Source organism: Lissotriton helveticus, chromosome 3_1 (genome assembly GCF_964261635.1).
Source record: "Lissotriton helveticus chromosome 3_1, aLisHel1.1, whole genome shotgun sequence".
Classification (NCBI taxonomy): Eukaryota; Metazoa; Chordata; class Amphibia; order Caudata; family Salamandridae; genus Lissotriton; species Lissotriton helveticus.
In genome coordinates this window covers 1,946,364,075-1,946,376,651 of record NC_136061.1, presented here as the reverse complement: position 1 = coordinate 1,946,376,651, position 12,577 = coordinate 1,946,364,075, and the positions used below count along the sequence as shown (strand labels likewise).

Here is a 12,577-nt window from a genome sequence, read left to right as displayed (position 1 = left end):
TCGGGAGCGGTTTCCAGGTTCCTCTCGCCACTCTATAGCGGTTCCCTTCCACTGTCGGGTCGGGTATCCGAACCCGTCTCGCAGGTCACCACTGCCGTTCTTCGTGCGGGCTCGGGGAGAGGTTGATCCGCCCCTCCCCCTGCTCGGCGCCTCAGCAGTGTCCCCCGTCCGCTGACCCGGGCTCACCTCGCCGGCCGCCGGGCCTCTGCAGTCGCCCCATGGGACGTCAGGGATCAGGCCACAGGGCGTCCCTCCAGCGGCGAAGGTCCGCTCGCCCCTCTGGGTTGTCCGGGTCTCCGGGTCTCCCGGCCGCCTCCTATGAAGTCAGGTCGAAGCGGGCGCCATCTTGGTCCCTGCCGCTAGGCCTTCTCACTTCGTCGTTCCTCCGCCGCAAAAACCTCCACAGTCCCGCATCTGGGTCGGGAAGGCGTCCGGGGCATAGGGGACGTCAGTTCTGGGTTCGGGATACCCAGATGGGCCCTCAGTGTCAGGATTAATGTGGGCTCGATCGAGGAGCCGAGCCTCTAGGCGACCTCCGCCATCGGCGCTCAAGCCACACCCCTAATGATTGCAATGATGTTCAGTTTTACTGTTTGTATCACATGTCCAAAGCCCATTGGAAACATGCTCCTGGTCTGCACTTATGAAGGGGTTGAGAAAGCTAACGTCCTCATTCTTGTAGCAGCCTTGTGGCCCCTTGCAAAGCCCTTCCTGCCCCAGGCCACCCTACAGTTTGCTGACCTCTGAGGTGGGAAAGGATCCAAAGGACTGAATAAGGGAGAAGGGAATCAACGCAGAAATGGAAGCAGTTATGGACATGAAAATCACTGTCTGGTCAGCCTAACATCAGAGGCGGAAAATGCAAGGAGTGCTTGCTACATGAGGAAGGGAAACAGCCTTTACAATGCATAATTTACTACACAATGCCTTTACCACACATTGCCTTTAGCACACAAGTCTTTACCAGGCAATGCCTTTACCAGTCAAGTCTTTACCATGAATATGCCTCTACCACACATGCCTTTACAACAAAATTGTACGTATCTATCAGGTACATGAAACCATTTATATAGATCGATGGAGATTTGTGTGGTAAAGGCATTGTGCAGTAAAGCATGCGTGGTAAAGGCATTTGTGGTAAGGACATGTGTGGTAAAGGCATGTGTTGTAGTAACATACAACCCATGAGGTATGCTCACTCCATGAATGCTTTTTTCTTAAGCAAATACTTTGTTGTATACTTTGTTGTTGTATACTTTGTTGAGGCCCATCAGCAGACATTTCACATTGTCAAAAGACAGAGATTAACTTACTACATCATATTGATGCATCTTTTATCCTCTATCATTTATCAATGCCCCAGGATATATAGTTGTCATGTTATCAGCAGCATTATTAACCCGTTTACAGCGGCAGCAATACCGCCGCGGTGCGGGCGTTCGGCGGATTGGGTGGGGGTGCGTCGGCCAACGGTCGAGCGCAGCACCCAGCAGGTGGTGCTCGCGTCGGCCAACGGCTGACGCGAGCACGGAAGGGGTTAAAAATGAAATGGCTTTCGAAACCAATCAACTGAACAACGTAAGTAACCAGTGGTCAGGTTGAATTCCATACAGTGGACGAGTGAGAGGAGTCTAGAAGACTCTGGCTGCATGTCTCTGTGATGCTGTATGATCATGGCCGTGGTGTGAGTACATGGTGGTGTGCAGGGGGACCGTTTCTACCCAGAAACAGCGGCAGAAGCGCACTATGTGCTCATTAAACGCCCGGTCTAACAGGGTAATAGATCTCTATGCACCATCAATTGTGCGTAGGCTCTTCAACCCCGATGTTTCTGCGTTTCTGATTTTCAGTGTGTTCCACCCTCCAGAGTTTACGCAATCCCACTATAATAAATACCAAAGAAGTAATTGTTCCCTGGGATCAGCATGAACATCTCTGAAAGTTACATCTTCTTCCGTCATAAGTAAGTCCCCAATGTTTTAAAGTCCTTTGTCTACCTTCCTTCACACACTCATGGCTGGTTTGTTCTTTAGGTACTAAACCCTATCTCTCTTTCTTTTTTAATGAGGAAGAGTTAGCAGCCTTGCAGACCAGACCCGCTCGCCATTTGACTCTGTCAAACACTTTTTTAGTGCACCCATGGGCAGGAGACCTCTTAAGATATCACTTTGTTGTCGTGCAGTTTTCTCATTGCTTGAAAACACACTGTGTGAAATGACAATTAATTTGAGAACGAACAGCTAATGGGTCTTGAAATTATATTTACTAAGCTTTGTTGGTGTTTCAGGGATGTAGGTTCTCACGCGTCACACTTGTTGCATAGCTCTAATTCTTAATGTTGTCCTGCTTCCCTGAACAGCCCTCTGCACAGAAGAATGCATGCATGGAAGATGTGTTTCACCTGACACGTGTCACTGTGAGCCTGGCTGGGGAGGAACTGACTGCTCCAGTGGTGAGTAATGACCAACAATTGAAGCATGAGTTATAAGGCTTATAAACCCGAGCAGGCACTTTTCTTAAACATTTCACAGAATGAGTGACTAGTTTCCAAGGTTTATGAGAGAAGGGTGCCTCCCTTGTAGAACGTCATAGTCCGATTGAATCTTGATGTGTAGTGAAGAACTGTATTCATAATCAATATTCACACAATAAATACAGTTCACCTGTGTTAATGAACACAGTGGTACGTTGTATTAACATAAATATATATGTTAATTACAGTGGTGGCATTTGATATATCATTGACCTGTTGTTGCTCTATTACATTCTCAATCTTTCATAAATGTAAGACTTTTATATAGACAATCTAGTACATAGTAAAATGCCATCTCTACTTCCTATAATCAGGATTGACATTTTGTGTCATCATTTGTGACCTAATTTCTTGTAATGCTACATATAATGCTCTGACCAGACAAGAAGGAGAAGGGTAGAACGAGGACTACAACAGAACATACAGGATGAAAACAAATTGAGCCTGGCCTAAATTGAAATTTTGTGCATTTTTTGTTTTCAAATAAGGGTGGGTAGAACTTGCAGAGTTTCATACCATGGAATTCCACGGAGTTACATGAAAACCTACAAGCGTACGAAATCAGCACATCGCGCTGATTTTTAGCGGCGGGAGCTTGTTCCACGCAGCAAAATTACTGAGAACAGCACCATGTTGCTTGCTAGAGAGCACTTCTTCTTTTATGCCTCTCAAGTAGATTTTCTACTCAAGTGGCAGTTTTCTCACCGCGAACGGTCACAACTGCCCACAAAAATCTTGATGGGTGCCATCCTTGCACCTGAAAATCCCACGAGGGATGCCAATTTGCGCTCACCAACTTACTGTTAGCGAACCGTGCATGAAAAAAAACTCAACCACACGGCAGTTGGTGGAGTTTTAATAGAACTCTGCGATACAAGGAAAATGTGGAGTGGGCAAAACTCTGTATACTTTACAGGGAGAGCAGAATTAACCGCCCACCCCTAATTTAACATTTCTTCAACTTTATAGGTAAATTATTTCTGTATCTCATTAGTTTGTTATAATCATTTGTCCATTATTCAATTCTGGGCGATTTCGTACCTTTTAAATTCTTAAAGTTATGCTTAGTGCTTTACTAAATGATGTCTCATATGATACCATTTATATTTGTACAATCTATCTTACTCAACATTCATCTTCCATTGCTGTGAATTCTCTCTACCATAACATAGATCATAAGAAATGAGTAATGATCGTTCATGTCACAAACTGTGAATTTGATTTCCCCTAAACATCACAGTGGGAGACCTAAGGGAAGGAAAATGACATTAGAAAAGAAGGAAATAGGAACACACACACACACCCTGTTTACAGAGGTTATAAATCAGAATATCGAGTGCAAAAGTATTGAAATTTAAAAATATTGTTGTCATCAAATCAACAACTAGAATATTGTGAATGTCAACATATATTGTTAGGTGTAGATTTGCTGTTCTTTACCCCACATCTCTGTACCTTGAAGATATATCCCATATTTAAGTGTAAGAAACTATTGCACAACTATATATCTTTTCCATCACAATATTCTGGTTGCCAATATTCTGATCACAATATGTTGATATTGAAAAAGTCAATTTTTAGGTGGTAATCTTGACCAAGTGTTGTTAATGTACTCTCTAGCCAACTCTTAGCAAACTAATCTCTTACTACTCTGATTATACTAGCCTCTCAAAAACGTTTACTGTGCTACTCTCTGACTAATCTTTAAAACCGTGTTTAACAAGTATTCTACTACTGATAGTGATTTAAGGTAGCCTCCATCTACTATGTCTCACCCAAAATATTGTCCTTATCCTTACTATAGTGATATCCCACCTGGATTACGGTAGCAGCTTATAGAAGGCGCTCCCTAATAATACCCCAGAAAATTAAATGAGGCCTATTCAATGCAGCATGTTTGGCTCAAGACTCTATATACACATCACATCTACCCTCAAGGACCCCCATGGGCTCCCAATCCAAGAGGGTCACAATTCTTGATTTGTTTCACAATCTATACGTTGTTCCAAAGCAATGGTGTAGGGCAGGCTATGTGAATCTGCATCTCCAGATGACATGTGCCCGGTGAGAGTTCTGGAAGCGATGGCAATCATTATAATTCTTTCTTTCTCCTATATTTTTAATTATTCCTTCTGCAGTAAGCTACTGTTTATACAAACGAATTTAGACCTACAAGAAGTTGCAAACTACATACCTATGTCTTTGTTGCCTGTTGTTACCAAGATGGGAGAGAAATGTGTTGCTTGTTGGTTGACTAGTGTTCTTGAGGAACATATTCTCCTAGGTGATAGGCAAATGGGCTTTAGATCTGAACTATGTTTGGAAGATGCACTGGTAATGGTAATTGATTGACTAAGATATGATCTGCCCTGCTTCATTCTGCTTGATCTACCCGCCGTTTCTGACACAGTGAATCACGCCATCCTGAACGGATGACTTTTAAAGAAACTGTGTTGAATTGATTTAGATCATTTTTAGGCATTTTTGAATTTACTCCAATTGTGTCATCCTTTAGACCCCAAAAGAGTGATATAAGATGTGGTTTCCACTAATCTTATTTCAAATCTGCAATGTTCATCTCATCTCATATGCAGATAGCACGCAGCTTGTTGTCATCCTGGTGTTACGAGACCTATCCGCTGCATTTGGCACCATCTCACATTCCATTATGGTCCATAGACTCTCAGAGATTGGTGTCCGGAGTAAAGCTTCAAGGGTGGTTTCAAGACTTCCTCAGCAATCGCACGCAGTCAATCAACATAAAACATTTCAATCTTGTGTCATGTCAATAGACGATGCTCCTCGTTGAGCCCTTCGCTTTTTAACATATATGTGGCCACACTGGCTTAGGTGGTAAGATCACACAGCCTAGATGTAATCTCATATGCAGATGACACACAATGAATCAGTTCCATGTGGCCAAACCCTGAATCCTCAAAACTCAAATTCGGAGAAGGTATGAGGAAAGTTGCCTCCTACATGTCCCAAAATTGCTTGCAACTTCACAGCGACAAAACTGAGATTCTGCTGTTTGGTAAGGCACATGGGCATTGGTCGGACGTCTAGTGGCCGTCAGAATTTAGAGCCATTGCATCAACAAAAAAGGTGGTAAAAATTGTAGGAATCTTATGTTTGTTTATGTATATGTTTAGGCAACTTATATAGCACGCAAATACCCTGGGGTGTCTCCGCGCTTCAGGAGTAATTCAGAGGATAATCGCTGGGTATCATCTTAATAGATGGGTATCATCTCAATAGATGATACCCTCACAATGTGAGACAGGTAGGCTTTACATGCGTCACCTGTTTTGCAATAGTGCACATGCTTAGAAATGCATTTCAGTGCTTGCCCCTTCACTCCAGCAGAACTCTCAACCAGGCTCTTGTGGACAGCTGCCTGGATTCTGGAAATACCCTTGTGGTGCAGTAAATTAATCACTACTATCAGAGCTTCAGGTGGTTCAAAACACTGCTGCATGCCTGGTCTTCAAACTTCCACCCCAATGCTCCTCAGAGCCCACTTTAAAGTCTCTTCATTGACTTCCTATCGGGGAGCACGCAATTTTCAAACTCTTGTGCTTAGTATACAGATCCCTATTGATCAAGGGCCCTGTATATCTTCAAATCAAATTTTACTCCTGCCTCCCCTATAGAAATCTGAGAACAAAAGATCCGCTATTGCTCTGCTCCCGCCGCATTCATATAGCCAAATATGGTGCCTGATCCTTGGCCCCCATCACTCACACAAATTACCCGTACACATCTCTGCCTCCCCCAACTTCACCAGTTTCAGAAAGCTTCTTCAAACCTGGCTATTTTAAAATTTCCTTTCCTATCCTTCTCTTCTTTTACTTGGATTGCACTCCAGCATCGAGATACTCCTAACATAAACACCATATTGCAATGGATGACCGGCAAATTCCTAAAACTGAATGCAGATAAAATGGACATTTTACTTCTGAGTAAAGATAACATATGGTCTCTTACTGTACAGCCTGAAAGAGTAATGAATCTTGGCTTCCTAACTGACAGAAATGTGGGTGTGACTTCTCAAATTAGTTCATTGGTAAAATCTTGTTCCAATTAAAAATGTTGAGGAAGATTATATCATTCATCCCTGACAAATACAATGACAAAGCAATGGTATTCAATTTTGCCATCAACTCAAGATTGGATTACACCAGTGCTTGTTATCTCAGATTCACATCTCAATCCCTACAGTAGTTCCAAATTACTCAAAACCAGACAGTGAGGCTAATTTCTAATATTCAGAAATGTCACTGTTTGTGAGGCACTGTATTAGAAATTGGACTCACGTACTTGATTACCCAAAGAAAAGAGAATCCATTTTAAAGCATCATGTTACTGTTATAAGCATTTCACAAAAAACAGGCTCCAAGCTTTTTCAGGCATTAAGTTCCTAGATTTCCTTACAGGAGATCCCTTATGTCCAATAATTTGCCATTTTTCTTAATTCCAAGAGTTTTTAGGAGCAGACCTGGGGGAAGAGCTTTCCCATTTTGGCCCTTCAGTTGTGGAATTCTCTTCTGGTCTCCATCAGATTGAATGATACTTTATTGGAGCTTAGAAAAGTTACTTATTTTGTTAAGAGTTTTTTGCTTTTTTTAAGGCTGTACCATTGTTATGTATGATCAATTTTGAGGAGAGAGAGTCAGGATCCTTTCAGTCTCCGTTTGGATATTTATAATCAAGTGGGGGAAAGGATCACTCGTCCTGCGCAAACCAAGGTCTGCAGGTACGTAACGGGGTGTCTCCCAATAAAAAGACCCTCATACACGTGTTTTAAAGTTCTTAGGTTCTCGTAGCGGTATATGATGTGTCCCCGCTCTTGTTTTACTTACACGTGCGTGCGTAATCCTTGGGTCAATTCTTTGTGTGCACCCTCCGCCAGGAGGTTTTACCTTTGGTTTAAGGCAGTAGTGATCGTGGAAAAGTGGATGGTGGGGTAGTGGTGACAGTTTGTTTAAAAAACCCGGACAGCCAGATAAGGTACTTTAATCTGTCTGGATTTGGGTACAAATTATTCAAAATTGTGCTGCTGTGGAATCTGTTATGAATTCAAGCGCACTTTATAATTGTGGTTAAAAAGGTCGACATGTTTCAGCCTTAAGTGCCAAAAGGTCAGTAGGCTTCCGGGCGTTGCTGGGCAGAGTCAGCACAAGTATGCAGGCAAGGATGAGAAGGAACCAGTGAAACCTCCATCCTAAAAGCCGCGACCCCCGAAGAGGCAAATTGCTCTGTTTGTAGAGGTACAATGCGACCTTCTACTGCCAGAAGAATCAGATTCTAAATTTACCTATTCTTTTCACTATAAGTCACCTCACCACTCCCTGGTCCTGAAGAGAGCCTACTGACCTTTTGGCACTTAAGGCTGAAACATGTCGACCTTTTAACCACAATTATAAAGTGCGCTTGAATTCATAACAGATTCCACAGCAGCACAATTTTGAATAATTTGTACCCGAATCCAGACCGATTAAAGTACCTTATCTGGCTGTCCGGGTTTTTTAAACAAACTGTCACCCCTACCCCACCATCCACTTTTCCACGATCACTACTGCCTTAAACCAAAGGTAAAACCTCCTGGCGGAGGGTGCACACAAAGAATTGACCCAAGGATTACGCACGCACGTGTAAAACAAGAGCGGGGACACATCATATACCGCTACGAGAACCTAAGAACTTTAAAACATGTGTATGAGGGTCTTTTTATTGGGAGACACCCCGTTACGTACCTGCAGACCTTGCTTTGTACCATTGTTATGCCTATCTGTCATTCAATCTGTTAGTGCCATGAAGCCTTAAAGCATATGATTGCACTTTATAATTCCCATTTGATTTTATGTAGATATAGTCTAAGAGATCATCATCAATTAATGTGAATAGCCACTGTGGGATCATGGAGGGTCCATGATTTACGAATCCAGCATAAAATCTATAAATCTCTTAATAAAAATATATATTTTTTTATCTTTATTTTATTGTATTTGGGCCTCCACAGTTGACCGGGGGGTCCTGGTGTATATACTCTACCACAATACGTCCTTTTTCTATTGATTTTCCCCAACGTGGTGCTCTGTGCACCCTGTGGAGGGATGGTGGCTGCTACATAAATATTTCTGTGACAGATTGCCAATCAGAACATGGCAGATTCAAAAGCAGCGAACTTGTTCTGCCCTGGCGCAGCACATTCAAGTGAAATACGGAGTGGCTTTGAAGCAGCCAATCTGTGTGTTCACTGTGCAGACGGCAACCCGTCTGCACTTTTAGGGGGGTTTGGGGATCCCCTTGCAGGCGGGTGCACTGAGTGACTGCACCTGCCTGCAAGGGAATGTCTGTGAGCTCCATATGACCCCTCCCCCTCCAGAGGGCTGCCATCAGGGGCGCATAGACAGTGCACCTCCTGACAGCTTCTTTGCGCTCCCCTCTGAAATACGACGCGGGTGCAGAGGCAAAGGAATTCCCTCATTCTGGTGATAGCACCAGTGTTCTATGTGCCCCAGCGCCATCTGTAGTACAGAAAGGGCTGTGCAAGCATTTGCGGCCCTTTCAGTAATACCAAAGTGCCCCGGGGGAGCGGAAAGCAGCGCACATGCCTGTTGCACCCCAGGGCACTTTCCATAATACGGCCCCAGTTAACTCTAAAATGTAACCTCTTCATACCCATCCGAGCACCTCTTTAAAAACTTGAGGGATGATTTATAATTTGACGGATGGAGGTTTGAGAGTAAGGGCGGCAGAGTAATTTACGTCATTGCCTTGACAGCAACTTCACCCACCACATTTTTAAATACCGTTAAGCCGGTGGTCATTTCTTAAAGCATTGCAGGTGCCATCACAACAGTTCCTGTCAATGTTTTTTGCTGTTTGGCGGCTGGCTCCATCAAGCATGACGAAGATGTATGGCTAACAGTTGAATAAGACAAAGCTTCCCTCGCCATGGGAGTCCTCTCCCATGGCGATGAGAACATTTTATAGTTTACATTACCCCTTACGGCCAGTGTGTTCGTGGCCGTGATGGGCAGTGTAAAATGACCTCTAATTCCACCCATGTAAATTAGGTGGGTGGAATTAGAGGTCACCCTCTGACTAACTGGTTTAATCACCATGGAGATGGACTAGTCTCTGTAATTAAACCGAAGGTCCATCTGCATTTAAAAGAGGAGGGCGGACCGCAGTCTTGGTGGTATGGATACTTCGTCACTATTGTGACGGTGTCCATACCACGAAGATAGAAATCAGGCCCTAATTTCTCAAACTATTCAATAGATTTACACCAAACCTAGCAAATGCACTTGCTTGAGTAAAGTCCAATGTTTTTTGCCAAATTGTTTGTAATCTTGAGTGGCGGAGCAAAGAATCCCCTAGGAATTAAAATGGGCAAGGACTCCTCAGGGATCCCGTTTTTTCTTCGCCCCACTCAGGGGAACTGTACGAAACTTACCAATGAAAAATCCAAGGAGAATGTACTTTTTTGGAGACTTTAGTGTAGGCGGTCGAACGGTGTCAAAGTTATAAAAAAAAAATACATTTCCTGTGGAAACTGACCTAAGCATCACTACACTTGCGCTATTACCACCGGTGTAATACATATATAAATATATATTGACTATGCAGAGTTACAAAATCAGTGTTAACTATGAGGAAAAAGAGACATTAGTTCTAACAGTGAGGACATTATTCCGGTTCCATATTCCCCACTGCTAGGTTAAATGCCCAAGGGCTCGAAAGAAAGCTCTTCAAGAACAAATTGACTTTATTTTATAGTTTAAAAAATTTGCAAAAGCAACTTCTGTAGAATCTAAACTGTAAAGGCTTCAATAGGGGAAGGAGGAACTCCCCGAGGGTGGCAGAACAGCCTGGGGTAGGTCAAACGTTAGATACATACTGCCAAAAAATACTGTCTGTATTATCATGCATGATAAAATTCAGAAAAACTGTGTAGTTATAACAGGGTGAATAAAACAACACACGTGTGAAAGAGCTGCTAATTCACCTGTTGACCATCTCCGTCGTGCTCCTTCCATTGAGCACCGCAGAACGATGGACAGACAGACGGATACTGCAGGATAATTTAGCGCACACGGGTCACTGCAGAAGATGTATGAACTATTTGAGCCACCATGAGTTTGTTTGGTGATGTGTATATAGCACATACCACAACCTGGATGCTTCTTGGCGCCGGGATAGATATTATTTTTATACACCACACTGCTTCTGAATATATCGACTTCAAAAGGTTGAAGGTCAAAATAACATCGGAAATCTTGCACCTGATCACATAGTTAATCAAACATATGTAACTCCACGTATACTTTGTAATATAGGGCAAGTGGAATGGTGGCGTCGAGGTATGTGCAGGGCGGTATTTAAAAGTCGTTATTTTGCTGCCTCTCTGGCCTGTGCCCTGCATGGTACACTAGATCTCTGGAGATGGCTCTCAACCCACTGAGCTAAACAATTAAGAAGTAACAGAATCGGTGGAAGGATGAAAATTAGGCTTGTTCGAAGTTTCCCAGCCCTTAAGTATGTGATTTTAGCGCCCATGCTAATTTAGTCTGAGGAGGGGGCATGAACTTTGCATGAATAAAGTGGCGAAGTCCATTAAGGCGCAGAGATAAAACCTTCTTTTGTGCCCAAAGTGCAGCACACGATGGAGTGTCACCTGCAGCTCGGAGCGGTGGCATCGCTGATTAAATTGCATTCATTTTGCAAAAGCGAACAAAAAAAGCAGAAAAAATGCACTGTCTTACCCTGGATTTCTTGCTTTTTGCCGTAATTAGGAATATGAAAGCATTGACAATGATTGAGAATGGAGCATTATTCACACGTCTTATTTCCGGCCCGGGCGCTGAGCCAGCGTATTTCATTTATGAGGTTCCCGCGAAAAAAAAATGGGACGCGAGCCAATCGCTGAATTAAATATGACCTGTTCAACTTCTACAGAGGGCCAAGAAAAACTACACCAATTGGAGGGGTCACTTTTCTGGTCCGGCACCCAAAGATTTTCCCTTTGCCCCCCACGATTGTCTACCTGGCCTCGCCCCTAGTACGGTCTGCGTCACAGCCTTTTCTTTAATTTCTCTCCCTGTTCCTTTAATTCCCTTTCCTGCTAACTCTATACTGCTGCCTATGATTAGGGGCATAACTTGGCCAGTAAAATGGGGGGATGGAGGGAGGAGGGGGGATGGAGGGATTAGCTTCGGATTTTCAGACAATCAGGCTGGCATATAATGTTTAAATACTTTATATGACAAGCCGGAGCATGAGAGGGGCCTAAGGTGTTGTGGAAAGGGAGAGGAAAGCCGATTAGTAGAAGTACTAAGAGAGAAAACATAATATTTTGTAAAATACCCAATATTTTTGAGGACTTCCAAAACCGAGAGTTTGTGTGTAGTTTGTCTGTATATGAAAAGATTCCTGCTGAACTCCGACTGACCTCTCACAATATCCGAGTGAAAGCACCTGTAACCAACTATTTATCAGAAAATACATTTATTGGGGGGTGTAACACGCAAAACACCCCAATGAAGCTACGCCCCTGCCTCTGGTCCATGCCATTACTCATATGCACCTCTAAGGCAGCACCTGTGAGGCTCTCTCCAACCGTAGAGGACAAATACCAGAGGCAGGATGGGAAAAATCTGGTTCAAGGATGCGGAACTGTCCCGACCCTCTCACTTTTTCCACTTGAGGTGATGGGGTCTCTTGGTACACTTGCCCATTGGTGGGCTGAGAGCTCAAAGCATCCCTGGAAAATGTGTTCATGCTCGATACTGTGTGCCAACCCCATACTATGCCATACAAGTTTACTCATGTAGTATATACTGTCAACAAGCAGTGCTTGAAGTGACAATATAGAAGTGCAGGTACTAACCTAATGTGACTGACAAGTGCCAGTTCTCTGTTGTGATAACTTTTGCACCCCTGTTGAGAAGTGCTGGTACTATTCCTCTCAAATTAAAGAAGTGCAGGTAAAGCACTTCCTTCTAAAAACTCCTCTGTCAACACTAACAGCACCTA

General features: G+C 43.4%; 1 protein-coding gene across 2 annotated transcripts in view; it reads left to right on the top strand.

The window, feature by feature from the left end:
• MEGF11 (multiple EGF like domains 11) overlaps positions 1-12,577 on the top strand; it is a 1,491,879-nt gene that overhangs the window by 207,887 nt on the left and 1,271,415 nt on the right. For both annotated transcript variants that reach the window (XM_078683026.1, XM_078683027.1), the window contains exon 3: positions 2,360-2,452. In XM_078683026.1, coding sequence (XP_078539152.1) covers positions 2,360-2,452 — 93 coding nt within the window. The remainder of the gene's footprint in view (positions 1-2,359; positions 2,453-12,577) is intronic.